This window comes from Hemiscyllium ocellatum, chromosome 12 (genome assembly GCF_020745735.1).
Source record: "Hemiscyllium ocellatum isolate sHemOce1 chromosome 12, sHemOce1.pat.X.cur, whole genome shotgun sequence".
NCBI lineage: Eukaryota > Metazoa > Chordata > Chondrichthyes > Orectolobiformes > Hemiscylliidae > Hemiscyllium > Hemiscyllium ocellatum.
Genome location: NC_083412.1, coordinates 55,296,292 through 55,315,366, shown reverse-complemented (window position 1 = coordinate 55,315,366; position 19,075 = coordinate 55,296,292). Strand labels below are relative to the sequence as shown.

Sequence of the window (19,075 nt, the reverse complement as noted above, 5' to 3'; positions counted from 1 at the left end):
TCGATTCCAGCCTCTGACGACTGGCTGCGTGGAATCTACACATTCTCCCCGTGTCTGTATGTGTTTCTCCAGGTGCTCCGGTTTCCTCCCACAATCCAAAGATGTGCAGGTCAAGTGAATAATTTATGCTAAATTGCCCATAGTGTTCAGGGATGCATAGGAGTAAATGTAGAGTAATAGGGTAGGGAAATGTGAGGCCTGCAGATGGTGGAGCATCAGAGTCGAGTGTGTGGTGCTGGAAAAGCGCAGCAGGTCAGGCAGCATCCGAGGAGGAGAATCAAAAACCATGGGCATAAGCCCTTCATCAGGATAATAGGGTAGGGGAATGGGTCAGGGTAGGTTACTCTTCAGAGGGTCAGTGTGGACTTGTTGGGCCTAATGGCCTGTTTCTGCACACTATAGGGATTTCTGTGATTCAGCCACTGGAGTAAACTTCATTTAAAAATTTTTTTTTGTAAGCACAAAGCTGAAAAACTGTTGCGAATGTAATTAGTTAAAACAAAAACACTGTGTTCAGTTGCTTAGGTACAATAATTCAGGTACTGTACCTGTCACATAAATTTCTTTAAAGACATTTCTGTGAGCTAGGAGTGCACAGTGCTACACATGTATAGTGCAGCATTTCAACTCTGACATTGGTTTTTTTTAGGTAGAAATGATCAGGAATCCTTTTGTTTTAAAATTTGCTCATGGGCAATGGGCTTCACTGGCCAGCATTTATTGCTGTCCCACTGCAGTTCTTCTATTGTCAATAAATACATCAACTCTTAAGGCTAACAAGGGATGATGCAACTTAATCACAAACCAGATCATTTGTGTCTTCTGTTTGGAGTTACTTTAATGCTAAATGGAAGAAGCTTGATTGGAGAGATTTAAATGAAGTCACAAAAAAAAACTGAGGGACAAGAACAATTTAATTTACATTTAACAAAGTGGGTGGAGATGGGTGCTATTTGGCCAGGATGGAAGGATCAAGGTGATGATGATATCATGTTTTGAAGCAGAGATAGTGCCATGGAGAGGAAACCTTTCACAAGGCCCAGTGGAAAGTTAGCTTACAAAAGGAGCTTGGGGGAAGGAGGTGGTAGAATAAAAAGGACTGTGTTTTCCATATAACCATAATGGGGGTGATAAATGCATATCCCTTCTACATTCTAGTTCATTTAATAAATTGGACAGGTTACACAAATCATCAAACAGCACAGCAAGAAGAAAATGGCTTTGATAGGTAAATAGGATTACAGAAGCGTAACTGCTGTTTACAAACACAGTGCAGTGCTATTTTCAATATCTAAATATAATAAAGCTACATTATTGTGTCAAGAGAAAATAATGATGGCTAAACTAAAAGAATTAAATTTTAAATCTATGCAATGTGAAGGTGTATTCTGGTAACAAAGCATTTGTGTTGCAAGCATAAAGAGACAGTAATGGACAACAATTTTCATTTATGCAGTATGTTGAATTTAGCACACTAAATTACTGCACAGGAGCATTACCAAACAAAAAAGATTACACACCATCACAGAGATATTTAGACAGCTGACCTAAAGTTTGACCAAAGATACATACACACAGGGTGACACACAGGGTGACACACAGGGTGACACACAGGGTGACACACAGGGTGACACACAGGGTGACACACAGGGTGACACACAGGGTGACACACAGGGTGACACTTTTAGGGAGCAAATTCAGGAACTTTGAGCCTGGACAGCTGAAAGAATACGGCACTTCAAAAAATAAAAAAAGTGTGCAAGAGGTTAGAATAGGAGAAGTGCAGAGAACTCAGAAGGTTGCAATGTTGGTTGAGGTTACAAAGCAATGAAATGGGGAAGCAGTGAGCAATTTGAAAACAAAGGGTGAGCATTTTAAAACTGAATGCCGATGGACTGGGTAACAATGGGATGATAAATAAACAGAAATTGTATGAATTAGGATTTGGGCACCAGAGATTTGGATAAGCTCAAGTTTATGGGGAAATGGAAAGTAAAAGCCATCCAGAAGAATAAAACTCTTGGTAATAAAGACACAAATAGAATCTACCAGTGAAGTAGAAGACTGGAACCGAATATAAAATGTCCAAAATAATCAAATCGAGGGAACTTCTGTCCCTTTCGAAAAACTTCCTAAGCCCTATTTCAAACGGTTTTTAAAATAGTCTAAGTTAAAATATTTGCTTTCGAAGAGTGAAAATAATCATGCTGCTGCACAAGAAAAAAATTAGGTTTGGGTAAATAACGAAATACTCCTTTCGTCCGTTCAAGAGAAAATTTGTTCCACAAAGAAAATCGGAGGCTAAGCATTACACGAGCCACATGACAATGGGTTTTAATGTGAATTACAATATAAATTTAACTAAACGTAGCACTTCAATAATATTACTTTATCCAAATATCACAAATCAACATAAGAAAATAAAAGTAGTAAAGCAAATGTTCCTCTGAATCTGTAGCATTATTCAAGATAGTCACTGTTAATTCTCTGACTCAACTCTGTTTCATGTTCACTCCACATCTTCCCAAATCTCTAAGAGCTTGATTCAGTCTTTAACAGACTCAACCAGGGAGCATCCACATGTCTTAAGTAGAAAATTTCATAAATTGTCAATGGGTTTGTGCAAAGAAATTTCTCATCTCTACATTAAATGACTGACTCCTCACCCTGAAACAATGTGCCTCCACCACCTCCAACAGTCTTTCCAGATTCCGGATCCAGCAAAAAATTATTTGCATGTCACCCTATTCTTCTAAAATCACCATATTCTTCTAAATGCCAGAGAATATCAGGTAAATTGACTCAGTATTTTAGCACTCTTTTAGGAATCAATTTAGTGAACCTTCACTGTGCCACTTTAAAAGCAATTACATCATTTCTTTGAGATGGAAAGGAAAGCTGCACACAATATTCAGGTGCTAAAAAATGTGTTGCTGGAAAAGCGCAGGAGGTCAGGCAGCATCCAAGGAGCAGGAGACTCGACGTTTCGGGCATAAGCCCTTCTTCAGGCATCAATGCCCGAAATGTCGATTTGCCTGCTCCTTGGATGCTGCCTGACCTGCTGCGCTTTTCCAGCAACACATTTTTCAGCTCTGAGCTGCAGCATCTGCAGTCCTCACTTTCTCCTACTATATTCAGGTGCATTGTCACAAGAGTTCTATATTTTTATAGCAAAACTTACTTTTGTTCTGTAAAACCCCTGCAACAAAGGATAATTTTCTTTCAAACTATTTGCTGTAGCTGAATATTAACTCTGTCCTCTGACTTCTGCTTGTATCCTTTCTACTGTTATCAGTAACCTTGGGAATCTGTACATTAGTTTCCATCTGACATTTTGTTGTCAACTCACTTAATCTGGATATATTCTTTTGAAGCCTCTTTTCACTCTCCTCAGTTTAGATCCCTGTCTAGGTTTGCATCATCAGCAAGCTTGAACACAATACTCTCGGTTGTTTTCTAAACAGCCGAGGTCTCAGCTCTTATCCTAGCTGCATTCCACTGGCTCCACTTTCCCAATTTGATAAATAGCCTGTAACTCCAAATTCTAAGCATGTATCTGCCGAGCCTTTCAGAATGCACATGCTTCAATAAAGTTACCTCATTCTTCTAGATACCGAGAGAATATAGACTAAATTCAGTCTGCTAAATTATGCTCTATTCATGCTTGTATACTAGCATGAACTCCACGAACAGAGTAAATATTCAGGCACAGCATAATAAACATTTGGCATGGCATCCTTTGTCTGGTCCCCTTCATCTATCCAACTAGTTTGAGCTGTAAAAAAATTTGATTACTTTGTCAAGTGTTTACAAAACTAGACCACCATTAAACTGAGTTACAAGCCTTTGAGTGTGAGAGATTACCTCAAATTAGTAACTAAACAAAAAGATTCAATTTTAAAACTGCTTCTGCAATTACTTACCTGAGTGGAGTTAACAAGTTGGTTTTTCCACGGCTCCTCTGCGCTGCTGGTCAGGTTTGTGCGGTTATGAGGTAGAGTTAGTGCGTTTTGCTGCAGGTAAGGCACATTTCCATTGCTTCCATTTCCTGTTACATGATTATTGCCTATAGAGATAGTGTCTGTATTACCCAGCATTCCCATAGTGCTGCATGTTACTGGACCTCGAGATGGTTCAGCAGGAAAAGGTCCATTAGCCATTAGCGGTCCAGAAGGAACAGGACGGATTCCAGACTGAACACCACGATCAGGCACTCTGGTTAGAGTGACATGAGGCTGCTGACCAGAAATAGAGTTTGTAGGCAGTGATGATCCAAGCGTTGGCCCATTAGGAATTCCTGTAGGCCGTACCTGTGCAACTGTTGCCTGTCTCATCTGAATAAAGCAAAAAAAAAGCGAAGTTAATCATTTCAACTCCAGATTTTAGTTATCTTCACTGCACAAAAATATTTTGCATAAATAAATGCAATATTTAGCTATAAGTCACTTCAAACTCAATTTCTACGGTTACCGGAAGTGACAAACTCAAAAAATCCAAACTGCAGCTTAATTTCTTAATAACAGATAATTATTTTTAGGGACTGAAAAATGAGCATGGGAAGGAAGCAAACATCATTTTTTGAAAAGAAATAGACATTAACCATTGACATTAAGAATATTAAAAGCACTTTTTGAAAAAATAAACAGTCATAAGTTGGATTAAGTCCCTCGAATTGCACAAATTAGTTCAGCACGTATTCTAACTGTTGGCAATATTCTTTTAGTTAAAGCACATCTATTGTGTAATGTAACCATATTTTTCAGCAAAATGGGAGGAATTTCTAACCTATATCAAATACAATCATTCAGCAAACAAAATAAAAACCTAGAAGCTGAAAAGACTGGTGAAAAAGCAGAAGAGGGAAGAGTTAATGTACTTTTGGCCATTTCTTATTAATACCAACTTTTGACATAACCATGGCAGGTCTGAAAAGTTAACAGCCTATGTCTATACCCATATAGATTCTGTTTCAGTGAAGCTAATATTCTTCTCGCTATTGCATTAATTTTCTCTTTAACCAGCAACGCTACCTGACCTCATTGCCCTTTGTCTGTCCTTCCTAAAACTGAATATTCCTGGATATTCAGTTTCCATCCCTGGTCACTATGCAACCATGTCGCTGTAATTCCAACTATATCATACCAGCTTATAATGCATTTGCACATAACTAATTTATCCACTTTATTGTGAATGCACCACACATCAAGACCCAAGGCCTTTTTCACATTCTTAGCCCTGTTATTTTACAATGTGACCTTGCTTGATTCTTGCTCTCAAAATCTCTTCCTTTCATTTTTCTTGTTTCCCATTTTCTCTTTTGCTTTTGTCCTGGATTCTCTCTCTTCTGTCTCCCTATACAATTCCATAACCCCCTGCCCTTTTATTCAAAATACTCCAGTTAATTCCAGTCCAGTCCTGCCCAGCTGCAACCTCCCCCAGCTTGTATTGGTCCCACCACCCTATTCGTCCCACCACCCAGAAATCTGAAATTGCCCCCTTCCTACCACCACCTCAGCACATACTCATCTGATAGATCCTGTTATTTCTATTCGAACTAGCACATGGCACTAACCGCAGTCATGAAGTTGCTATCTTGCATTCACAATAGGTGTTTTAAGAAAGTTAAAACACAAAACCATGACAAAAGAATGAAAGTAATAGGAAGTAAGCAAGCTTGATTCTGTCATTTAAATTTTGTCAAAGATTAACATTAGAATAATAAACGTACTTTGGAGATCCAAATGGTCTTCTGACTAGATCAGCATTTAAGTATTTTTTGACCAGCATTAATAAAACAGTTCTATGCACAAGATCATGCAAATCCCTTTCCCGAAGAGTAGTATATGCTCTTACCTGCTGCTGGTGCTGTCGCATCAAGGCAAACTGTCCCTCAAGCTGTTCCAGCATTTGAAGCTGAAGCTGATTCAGGTTCTTTCTATTTGCACGCAACTGTTCCAAAAACTGGAAAATTTATAGTGCTTAGAAACACTGGATGACCGAGACTCAAATAGGATTCTGTTTTATGTTGACTAAGTAAACTACTGATATTTATTTATTAATACTGTTGTGAAGAAACTTCATTACTTTTGTTTTAGGTTTAAGGTTTAAAGGATATCGGATAGTGGGTTCATTTCAAAAGTCTGAGGTTATACCTGGACCCACTGAAAGACACATTGGAACATTATTTTGAAAGACACTTCTTGAAAGTCTGATCGCTTAAGCTAAATGCTTGGACTAATTTACTGGAAATCACATGTCTGGGTTTTTGGTTGTTAAGAGCTAGCTTTTGCTTTGGATAATGTTTGACATTCAGTTAGGGTGAAGTCTGCTGAGTGAGAAGCTCCACTGGTCTCCGTCTGCCTTTCTGGGAAAAGCCTTTTGGTCTGACGAAGGAGTAGCATTCTGAAAGCTTGTAATTTCAAATAAACCTGCTGGACTGTAACCTGATGTCAAGCGACTTCTGACAATGTCTACCTCAGTCCAAGAGCAGCACCTTCATACCACTATTCAGGCCTCTCAGTATTCTGAAAGAATCAATCAGATCTGCCCTCATCCTTTGAGATGCCATCAAGTACAGATCCAGAGTTCTCAACTGTTCCACATGACAAGCTCTTTATCCCTAGGATTATTCGCCTTAACCTCCTCTGAGCACCCTCCAATGCCAGCACATCCTTCTTTAGATTCAGGGCCCAAAATTGATCATAATATTCCAAACGTGGTCTGACAAAAGCCTTGTGTTTTCAAATCTAACTCACCACCTGTGCCACAAACAAACTGGCTTAGGGTCAAACATGTCAAAGACTAAATGTATGGTTTAAAGAATGTGTGGGATACACAAACTTCCATTCATGGCAGCAGCACAGGGGAAAGGTGGTGCTTGGTCTCAATGGGTTGCGCTGCAATTGGAAAGGGAACAATTTTACAACTAGATTGTAGATAGGTCTTCAAACTAAAGAGGAGAAATGGTCCAAGTGAATAGAAGTGGGATGAACTGCCATTACTAAAAAAAACATGACTGTATAGAGACCAGCACTGAGAGCTAAATATTCCAGGTCACCTGAAGTTTTAAACTTTATACAAAATGGAGGACAGACCCCCAATAACAAAACATGCTTCAAGGTCAGAAGAGAGAAAATAAAAATCCAGATTCAGAATAGCAGGAAGTAAAATCACACAAGCTGTGATAAGAAATGCTGGTGGGAGTGTTTCGCATAGACTTGAGAATTAATCAAGAAATAAGAGGATTACAGATTTCATTTCTAAATGTTAGATAAGTCAAATAAGCAAAAAGTTTCTGTTCATAAAATGCATTGAGACAGAGAACAGGTACATGAGCCAGCAATGGATACAGTATCCTTGAATTTTCAAAAGACTTTTGATAAAATGTTAAATGAAAGGTTTTTACACTTGGCGTTGAGGGGTGGAGCGGGGAGAAGTCTGTTATACTTCAGAAAACAGGGAGGAATAGAAGGACCATTATCAGGTCAAAGATGTTATTGCTGGAATACTGTAAGGATCAGTGCTGGGATCTCAGTTATTTAGATTCTGTATTTGTGACTTAAATAAAGAGATCAAGGTGATACAGAGTTACGTAAGCAATTAAGTAGTGAGAATTCTTATTTAGCATTTACATTGTTGAAACTACTTGATTAGGATAAACATCCATCTGGCTCACTAATATCACTGAATAAAGATAATATCGCCTAAATGTGATCCGACTCGCAATAAGGTTGCAACTCATCTGGCCTCTGAGATTGACTTGTAAGCCACTTGGATGAGCTCAAGAAGTTGGTTCAATGGCAATTGGGGATGGCCTTACAGGTGAAGCCCAGAGTGTCTGTGAAAGCATAGTTAAAAACTTAGTCGAATATTACTTTGATATCAAGTTATTTTTGAAATCAGCTTTTTTGAACGTGCCAGAGCAAAGTCTATAAGATGATGTGGAGCTGAATGTTCACGGTAGGATCAGTCTCTGCACTGGTGTACATGCTATTTGATAAATTTATGAAAACATTTAAAATCACTATACAATTAAAATATTATAATAAAGCCACTTACCTGTAATTTTTGAGACGTCAGGTACCATGATGGAACCTGTTGTTGCACTGGATGGTGTGGTGTGTGACCACCTGACCAGACATCAGGAGCATTTAGCTGAAAATAGAAAAATCAATGAACACTTGTGATTTCTAATTTAATTGCAGTTACAATTCTGCACCAATCACTGAACACAGCACTTATAAAAGCTAAGTACGGAAAACAACTGGATTAAATAAGGGAGTTTTCAACAAGTCTAAAATCTTATGCTGAAGACAGAAATTGGAAACCCTGAATAAATTTTGACGGCCAGATTTCATAAATTATTAGATATATTGTCTACATAGATTTACCAACAAACAAGACACACTATTTTGTAACAATTCATTAGAAGACTCATCTCACTTCCAAATACCACTCCTACTTTTGGCCTTCTACTTGTTAAAATTTGCAGCTATGTATCTTCTCAATCACATCCTCAGCACCATTTTGTTGCCCTGTCACTATCCAAGCCCTTATTTTCTCCCTCCCTAGTTCATCCTCTTGATACACTTTGCTTTCACTTGTTCAAATCCAAAGGTTGCGAATTCAATCATCTGATACATAACTGGTTTAGTCTAGACTTGATTAGGCCACGTCAAATACCAGTTAGGCCATATCCTTCTCTGCTCATTATTCCAGCAACACCCTGCAATGTAAAATAACCCCAATAATCCCTTCACTACAAGCAATCCTTTAAATCCTCCACCTCTCCACCACCCAAAAAATAGGTGATTGGGGTGCTTATGGGCTCTGTCATAATAACGGAATCTTTCTATTCAACGATCTCTGACACATTCTTCCCTTCCCACACCCACTAAGCAAAGCTTCCAAGGTCCTTACCTTCTGTAGCCCTAAGCCACATTTATCTTTGCTTTCTCTACCATTAGGAAAAAATGTGCTTTATATCAACAGGTCATAAATTTTTCACAAATTATTTTAAATTGTCTTAAACGGAGGTGCAAGATCCTTTCATCATAGAGGCCATTTTGCCAATTCTTGTTAAAAAAAACGTTTTTACAATACATGTAGCATACTGAACTATTCTGAAAAACGTCCACAAAAGGTACATATTTCACATTCAGAGTACATTTTACATTCAATTTCTGTAATATTGGCTGTTTTAAATCTCTCAACATTTACTTATTCAAAAGCATTTATTTCAAAAGCTCAAATTTTCCTCTAGTTCCCCTTTCATTTGAATCTAAGATTATCTTGCTGTCCTTAAAGGACTAAAACAGAACCAAGTCGAATTACTACCTTAGTAGGACTGGACATCCTTTTCCTTTTAGCAGAACTGGATAGATCATCTACTTGGTTAGAAGGAACCATGTGTAGTGGTAAGGACTGCTGTGGCTGCTGACTGAGGCCTACTAATGGTTCATTACTGTGATGGTGAAGTTTACAAGCCTACATACAAAAGAAGAGCATTGGAATAAAATTTTTAGGATACACACCCATGTATTTTCAATTTTTTTCCTTTCTGCTTTTGATTCCCAATTGACGTGCATTTGTGCAGCAGTAATCATAGGATATATTTTTCACCAGCTGAACAATGACTAAGTGTTATTTTGACTAAAATTTATTTTCATTTTTGTCAGAGTTGAGTACCAAGGAAAAAAAAGTCAGAGCAGACCTGGGCAATCGTTGTAGTAGTTAACTATCAACACAGCTTTATGTACAAATAGTGCAAAGTACAGGTATTGCATAAAATTGGAGGTTCAACATTTACTTTGCAACAGCTTGAGAAATCACCAGTTTTGATCTCAACAGCTCTAGGATCTTTTAAAATGTTTTGGTAGATAATCTCAATGCCCCAAATAGTTGTAATTCCATGAGCATATTTCTTCAAATCCTACCAGTGATGAGTTTTGCGTAGTTATTATTTGGTGTGCATGTGTGTAAATGTATTAGCCACTAAAAAAGTACCTTTAAAACTATAAAGCTAAAATGCTTAAGTACAATTGAGGTACAAATAATTTTCACCTGCTGAGCTGAATTCATGGCACCCTGCCTGGAGGTAAGTTCTGCTGGGATTGGTAGGCTCCATGCCTCCTCAATACTGGGAAGCATTTTGGTTTTACTTTGTAGGCTACCTTGTGGAAGGTTGCACAACTGGGCCTGTAAAAAGTATGTGATGCGATTATGTAAATGAAAGCTAACTGATCAGTCATACAAACCACCTACTTGCTCAACAATCATGTAACATTTGTGGCTTTATGATCATACTAAAATTGCAGTTAAACTTGTGATAGAACACATCTGTGTGAAGTCTGAGCAAATTTCTCATGTTTAATTTGTTATTTTCCATTGTGTGCAGTGAAAATAAATCAGTTAAAATCAGAACAAAACTAATGTTAACTATTATACAATATATTTTATACAAATATGATTTAGAATTTAAAATGCAACAATTTTCTCCTAGTAATAAAGGTACATTATAGTGAATAAATCCTCCAGGGATGGACAGTGTCATTAGTATCTTTGTCATATCCTCCTGTTCAATTCTATTTGAATTTAATATTAAACTAAATGTACAATTAAAAGTCTTACAAAGCTGCAGTTTCCTTTTAGTTGACTTAAGTAGATTTCATATTTTTAAAACACCAATCTACTTAAAATGCTAAACAAATCCTAATGCATTTCCATATAACCAAAAAATAGGAGTGAAGCCAGCACTGACAAAAGTAGAAATCCCAATTATATATTTCGCACATCCTACTCACGCTTTAGAGCTGAAATCACAATAGCTGAACTGCAGTCAAGTAAGTGATCCAAATTGTACTACTCAGACTAAAGAACACCGAATAGATTCAAGGAGTTTGAGCAAGTGTGCAGAGAAAAAAAGTGAAGAGAAACTGAAAAACAAAAGTATCATCATGGGATATAGATTCAAAACAGTACAAGAAAGTGGAGAGAGTCAAAAAAATGATTTCAATAAGGGCCAAAATTAAATTACTAACAAGTGCAAGTGTTTGTTTTTATAAAGAGCTGCTGGCCTATGACTAGGTGCATTTCTTGGACATTTACACTTTATATATTTTACACTCTCAATAGTAATATCTTGTATCAAAATGTTTAAACCTAACAGGAGAACTTAGCCTTTGTTTATACATTATAAATAGGACGTTACCTTAGTAGAAAATACCAGGGACAAAAAGCTAGTTATAAGACTCTAGATGCAATTTTTAATGGGAGAGGGAGAGAAAAGAGAAAATTTTCAGGTGATAATGAAAGAAAATTTCCAAGTTGAGTGGGTTAGGGAAAAAGTAACTTACACACAACCACACAAAACAGGATTCACTAACATCGTTAAAACAAAACGTTCATTTTTTTAAAAAAAATGGAAGCAAAACATTTGAAGTAGAGAAAGATAAAGGTTACAGGGAAGAAACAGGATAGAAGTATTAATTTTGCCGAATAGTGAGTCAAATGGCTTTTTCAGTATGCTGCAAATTTTCCATTATTCTTTGACGCATTCAAAATAAACAATATTTAGTAGCTGTGCTTTTAAAGAGAGTTAAGGTACACTTATTACTCAGAAAAAAAAACAAGTTGTAATGACAATTTAAAATGATTTAGTGTCAAATGCATTATGAGATACATTTATGAAAAGCAGATCACTATAAAGTGCAATGTGATTCAATAGGTAAAAGCATTGTTTGGTGCTTTACTATGGCATGCAGGATAGAATATCCTAAGTTTGTGCTGTACAGAGTTAGCTCAATTCAGAAGGAACAACAGTACCTTACTAGCAAGATTTGCGGTGGTGGTGGGGGGGGGGGTTGGGACTTGGGTCCAGTGACCCGTCGTCAGAACTTAATCAGTTCTGACCCAAAACATTAACTCTGATTTCTCTCCTCAGATGTTACCAGACTTAAGATTTTCCAGCAATTTTTGTTTTAGTTTCTGATTTCCAGGATCTGTAATTCTTTCGGTTTTCTAGCTGATATTTCTTCTGGCTTTACACTGTGCCAGATGAGAAGGTTGAGCAGCTGACTGGATCAGTGGCAGCATGTGAAGCTTGAGTAGTAGCAATAACTGAAACCCAATTAACAGAGTGCAAATTGTAAAATGATTTTATTGTTTCTATTTTCAATCTCCGCTCCCTTGCTCGTGAAGGACCTGATGTAGGGGTATGCAACTGGTTCTGCAACTGCCAGCAACCATCCAGAAGAACTGCTAAACTACTCAGTTAGCTTGATCAGTGAGATTGAGAATATGTTTTCAGAAGTCATTGTATCCAAGCAATCTCATCCTCACCTTATATCCAACAAATTTCTGATATTGGTTAGCGAACTGTTCTATTCAGCAGATATATCCAGCTAAGATTCCAGTTATAACCAGCTATCTCAGAAAAGAACACAATTTTGGAACGACAAATCAGGGCAGCACTTACACACTTAAATGGTAAGGTCCTGGGGAATGTTGCTGAACAAACAGATCTTGGAGTGCAGGTTCATAACTCTTTGAAAGTGGAGTCATAGGTAGATAGAACAGTGAAGGCAGCGACTGGTATGCTTTCCTTTATTGGTCAGAGCATTAGATATAGGAGTTGGGAGGTCATGTTGCGGCTGTCCAGGACATTGGTTAGGTCACTTATGGTATACTGCAAGCAATTCTGGTCTCCCTACTATAGGATGGATGTTGTGAAACTTGAAAGGGTTCAGAAAAGATTTACAAGGATGTTACCAAGATTGGAGGATTTGAGCTATGGGGAAAGACTGAATAGGCTGGGGCTGTTTTCCATGGAGCATCAGAGACTGAGGGGGTAACCTTGTCTAGATTTATAAAATCATAAGGGGCATGGATAGGATAAATAGTCAAAGTCTTTTCCCTGGGGTGGAGGAGTCCAGGGCTAGAGGGCACAGGTTTAGGATGAGAGGGGAAAGATATAAAAGGGACCAAAGGGGCAACTTTTTCACACATAGGGTGGTGCCTGTATGGAATGAGCTGCCATAGGAAGTGGTGGAGGCTGGTACAATTACAACATTTAAAAGGTATCTCTGGATGGGTATATGAACAGGATGGGTTTAAGAGGAATATGGGCCAAGTGCTGGCAAATGTGATTAGATTAATTTAGGATATCTGGTTGGCATGGACGAGTTGGACTGGAGGGTCTGGTTCCGTGCTGTACATCTGTGACTCTATAACTTCTTAAGTAATACCAAATACGCTTTACTTTGTAAGCCATTTGAAGATGTCATATCAAATGGATCTGAAAATGTCCTCAAATTATGAAGTCAAAAAGAAAGATACTGCAGCTTTAACAGAAGTGTTCAATGTCACTTCCATTAATGGCTTATGTAGAAACACTGTGTAGGCAGGTAGGACTTAAAGAAAACCACAAGAGCTTTGCACTTAAGATACCATATAGCAGGTAATTTTAGCAAAAATGTTAAATAACACTTTCAGCAATTTTCGCTTCAAAAAAAAAGAGCTGAAGCAATGGAAAGCAGCTGACTGCTTTCTTCAGACCTCCATCAGAGGTTGAATATGATTTTAACAATGTAATTCACATAACCTGCTATGCAGTACTGCATAAAGCTAATTTGATTTAAATTTAAGGTTTTTTTATTTAAAAATGGCAGTTGAGGTCATCTGTTATAATTTACTTACAATGCTTAAATTGCCCATTCAAATTATATTCCTTGGAATTCTGTCTGTAACTGATGTAAACCATGCTGTAGCTTTAAAAATATCTTTAATTATGTGCAATATATTTAGTTAATAACAAACCATTTAATTGTTGTCTACTCCAAAGATGTAAATCCTTTATATTGGTCAGAAATGACCCACTGAATTTTTTTTAATGAATACTATATTCAGATAGCACACCCCAAACCACTGTACCTGCAAGTACTTTATCCTTGCTGTGAGTGCAGAACTATTACTACAATTTTTGCTCCTGGTTGCATTTATGTAACATTTAATTGCATCCTGAGGTTGATTGCAGGATTCATAGAGTGTTCCCAGGTCCATCCAGGCTGCAGCATGTCCATGGTCTAGCTGAACAGCACAGATATAGGCCTGTAAAGCATCCATTGGCTGGTTCTGTTGCTGATACAACACCCTAAAACAGTAAACAAAGTGGCAATCAGGGTGGAATAGATACAGATAAGATCATAGACTAATATTTCCAGAGCACCCGTTTAATCTCTTGCCAATTAGTTTTAAGTATCTGCAATTTCTTACCCTATTGAACACCATGTATCAGCGCTCGCTTCTGATTTATCAATGGAATGCCTGTATGATAAGAAGGCATCCTGAACTTTGCCAATGCTTGAATAGCACCTGTAAAAAAAATAACTATATTTTAGAATACATATACACGATCAAATGTTATTTTGCAAATTTAAGTCTCCAGCTTTCAATGCACTGCAATCTACTCAAACACTTCGATCCAATCAAGATTAGCTTTGCAAAAATGATATTGTAATACCCAAGATATAGGGAGTAACTGATGCACAAAGACATGGCTCATTTTAGATATAACCTCTACTTTGTTTCCACAAATGAAAATACTTAATGAAACATTTTCTTAGAAATACTGATTCTTGGGAATTTGATCACTGTTGATAAAGTCAGCATTTATTGCCCATCTTGACGTGCCTCATTTTCATCTAGGAATGGTTTGATGAAATAATAGCTTAGTGGATCTCTTCAGTTAAGAGCCAACTAAATTGGGTGAGAGACTGATATCACAATATGGTCAGGCAGGGTAAGAAGGATTCACATTTACGTTCATATTTACGTAACAATTAGCACTATTTCACTGCCTAACACCATGGGTGACATTCAAAAAAATGAATTCGTGGTTACTTTGACATTTAAAAAATGAACTCAAATTCCCAAACAATTATGGTTGCACAATTAAAAACAGGGACACTGTATTTTAGATAAAATATATTATTAGCTCAGCAGTATCACCATTACACTATCATAGTCATTGTAGGGGAAGGGCAATGGACAATTGGAGTCAGAGGACTAAGCATTATTTCATTTAAATGGTCAGTCTTCTCCTGGTCTAATCTGTAAGCTTGAACGGAGTTGGTAATCAATTCTCAGTTCTTAAGAGCAACAATGAAGAGAAAGCAAGTGGAGATATAATAAAATTAAATACCTAATGAGCCTCCAGTTTGCACAGTCTGAAAGTACTGACAGAAAAGGTCTTTGGTAGATAGAGATTAAAATGTAAATAGGCAATAGCAAACTTGGGTACATTAATATTTTTATCCATTCCAATTTCACATAAAAAGTTAAGCACACCCAAGTGATGCATAATGAGAGGTGAGCAATGTTTGCTTATATTGAGAACAAATTCTCAAGTCAAATCAACACTTTGATGACACTATATAAAAGCATGGAGATCATTTTGTATAGCTGCCTTGCAGGTATTTACATACTGAAATTATTATGGCCATAACACGAGATAAATGAGCTTGAACTTGCATTACTTACTTGTTAAACTAAAGCTTATAGCCTTTTAATTAAAAAGCAGAAACAGCATCATTCAATTCAATTCAGGAGTCGGGTTGCCAACTATCGAACACTTTCTGAAGGAGGGTTACAGGACCCAAAACATTAACTCTACTGGTCATCCACAGATCCTGCCAGACCTGCTGAATGTTTCCATCAATTTCTCATTTCCAGCATCAATTCTTCCAAATGAATATTTTCCTACAGTCTTCATAAATTAAAGATAAATGTCCAGGAGACTGCTGCTAGCAACCTCAGAAATGTCAGCAGCATGAAGAAAAATGCTGCTGACCTTTTCCTTGGAATACTTTAACTTGTTAGCTATTTTAAAAAAAACTTAAAGTTTGAGGAGAAGATCTGTTTGACTGACTGAAATTACCTAATTGTCCAAATTATTTTTAAATTGTTCTGGAAATGTAGCTCATTTTGAAGATGAGTGAATTGTCAACCAATGGCAGGTATTTGCAGGTGAGATATCACTCATGAATCCAGAGTTAGCAATATATTCAGGATTGAAGTCACTTCTGACATGCACCAACAACATCAAGTAGGTGTCTTAAACTTCTATCAGTTGGTTATCCTTTGAGGTACAGTACAACCCACAACAAAGCAAAGCTTAAGTAGTTTATATTAAAATCAAACAATTTTATAATTTTTCACTAACCCAATGAAATGAGGGAGGGTCTGTTTCCATGCTGTACATCTCAATGATTCTATGACTTGATGGCTCAGTTACATAGATCATTGTAATGTCATTAATTGCTGCAGAAAAGAATCAGCGAGTACTGGTCTATATCTCAAATAAAAGGGTGAGGATTGTTCAAGTGAAGGGCGATATATAAATCTAACAAGAGAATTCAAGACTACAGTGCAACGTGCGGTAAAGATGCAGAGAGTGACAGGAAGAGGCACATGAATACTGGCATGGTCTGGCTGGGCTGAATGGTTTATATTTGGACTGTATATTTCATACACTTTTATATAAATATACAACAGCCTTGCTGATTTTTGGATAATTTCACCATTTCCTAGTTGCTCACACCAATAGGCTTATGATTATTTTTAGAATTTCACTAAATTCTTTATAGGCATCAATTCCACCAATACTTTTCCAAAATTACTTTGTTTGTTGCCATTTTCATTTGAAGTCTGAGTGGAGATTGTTCATCTTCGAGGCATGTCATTCAGCTCTGTCACATCACATCACATAAGGCTATGGGCTAAATCAGGCCAGATAAGAATAAGGTCAAAGATTTGTCTTGGGCAATCCTAATAAACATGGGTGAAAAATAAGAATCCCACAAGTTTGGGTTGTCAGCGGATAGTTTTGTAAAAGTTTATTAAGGGTATGCCCATTAGTGTTAACTGCGGCCAAAGAGGATTTATTGTCCACAAATAGTGGAAATGATGATGATATTTCACAGGAACCCCAGGATCATTGCAGAATGATAAGCTGAAACAATTTATAACTGCAGTATAACAGTATTATTGATTACAGTACTGTACTGTCCCTTTAGTTCTGGGCTCATGAGGAACAGGGTCAACAGGGGAAGGACGGATGGGTTGGATGGCCAGCGGGCCTGAATGGAATTGGTCCGTTGGTGGACTGGGGACTGGTGCGGGTGGTCAGTGGTTTGTGAGCCCAGGCGAAACACATGTGGAAGCTTCCTGCACAGACCTAGTGAAGGACTGTAATGCTTATCTTTTTAAGTTTGTTCTCATTTGTCTAACCTACATTATGAACAAATGCAAGCAATGTAATTATTTTTCCCGTTTCTTTTTCCATTTATTGCTGTATTTTGTACCTGAGATCAGTATGTAGGTACCCTGTACCCAAAATGGAACAGTAGTTAGCACTGCTGCCTGACAGCACCAAGGTTCCAAGTTCGATTCCAATCTCGGGTGACTGTCTGTGTGGAGTTTGCACAGTGTCTGCGTGGGTTTCCTCCCACAGTCCAAAGATAGGCAGGTTAGGTGAATTGGCCATGCTAAATTGCCTTAGTGTTAGGTGCATTACTCAGCAGTAAACATAGGGAAATGGGTCTGGGTGGGTTGCTCTTCAGAGGGTCGGTGTGGACTTATTGGGCTGAAGGGCCCGTTTCCACACTGTAGGGAAACTAATCTAAATTTGGGGCGACACTGTAGTCCTGTACTTCCATACCTGAATACACGTGACAATAAAGGATAGTCTATATTCTATTCTACTAGAAGCATTGCTAATTTCTATTAAGTACTGCGCTTAAGAATCTCGAATGACATAAGCTGGTTTCTGCCAGTCAAATGAATTTAATGCCCTTTGAACTACAAATTCAAGGAGGAATAGACCTCAACATCTTGGTTGAATTCATTCAAGGAACAAAAAGGAATTTGAAAAAGGAGAAAAAAATAGCAATATAAAAATCAGAAAATAGTGAAAATGCACAGATCAAAGAGTATCGGAAATGGAAAAATTATAAAATTTCATCTGAACTGGATTTAAGAGGTGTTTTATTTTAAATGTGCAATTAGATCGAGGATACCAGACTCTTAAAATAACTGATTCAAAGCTAAACATTAGATCAACTAACTCTATACTTACCTGCCAAGGAAGTACCAAGACTGGCCAGAGTTAGGGTCTGCCTCTAGAGATTTCTGGAGACATTGAATAGCAAGACTTTCCTTAGTTGTTTTGTCTCCTAGTGGCTCCACTGTGTGATGCATCCAGCCTGCAATACAAGAACATTAACTAACTACATCCCTATTTCTGTTGTAAACATATGGTACTACACATTTTAACAGTATTCATTCTGCTTTCATTTCAATACAATTTTCTGGTGGATGAGAAGGGATTAGTAATTTGAAACATTATTATACCATCGCTCAAATTATTTTATGCATCAATTTCTTTCTTGAATGGAGAAACATTATTTTGAAAAGAACACAGAAGAAACAATAATAAAATTACACAATCTGAACTATGCAACTTAAAAATATGTATGCTGCTTGATAAGTGAGAAAGGACAACAATGAATGCAATTTTAATCTACTAAACTTTGTAAATTAATGAAAATTTAAACTCAAACTAATTCAATTAATTGTGCAATGAAGTGTTATTGCCATAAGCATAGTGTGCATCATCCCTCCCTTTACACTTCAGCCTGCATTGTAATGCACAGGTTTTCAATTATGGTTCACATGCATGTGCTCTTAAATCAAATGGGAAACTCCAGTAAGATCAAATAAATTAAATCATATCTGGCAAGTGATGCCAACTTATAACAGATTTTAGCTTCTGTAATTTAAAATGTATATGTTGGATTTTATAGCAACAAATCTCAGGTTATATAATCTTATCTGAAAATGTGTTGCTGGAAAAGCGCAGCAGGTCAGGCAGCATCCAAGGAACAGGAAAATCGACGTTTCGGGCATAAGCCCTTCTTCAGGAATGAGGAAAGTGTGTCCAGCAGGCGAAGATAAAAGGTAGGGAAGAGGGACTTAAGGGAGGGGCGTTGGAGATGCGATAGGTGGAAGGAGGTCAAGG

General features: G+C 37.4%; 1 protein-coding gene across 5 annotated transcripts in view; it reads right to left on the bottom strand.

The window, feature by feature from the left end:
• kdm6a (lysine (K)-specific demethylase 6A) overlaps positions 1-19,075 on the bottom strand; it is a 222,964-nt gene that overhangs the window by 57,687 nt on the left and 146,202 nt on the right. For 4 of the 5 annotated variants that reach the window (XR_009645284.1, XM_060833561.1, XM_060833559.1 and 1 more), the window contains 8 exons: positions 18,134-18,260; positions 14,272-14,370; positions 13,930-14,149; positions 10,063-10,197; positions 9,337-9,486; positions 8,059-8,154; positions 5,854-5,961; positions 3,924-4,334 (listed from right to left, as the gene is read on the bottom strand). Coding sequence is in view for 4 of the 5 variants with exons in the window: in XM_060833561.1 (XP_060689544.1) it covers positions 3,924-4,334; positions 5,854-5,961; positions 8,059-8,154; positions 9,337-9,486; positions 10,063-10,197; positions 13,930-14,149; positions 14,272-14,370; positions 18,134-18,260 (1,346 nt within the window). In the remaining variant the exon portion in view is untranslated. The remainder of the gene's footprint in view (positions 1-3,923; positions 4,335-5,853; positions 5,962-8,058; positions 8,155-9,336; positions 9,487-10,062; positions 10,198-13,929; positions 14,150-14,271; positions 14,371-18,133; positions 18,261-19,075) is intronic. The other variant, XM_060833560.1, reaches the window with a different exon arrangement.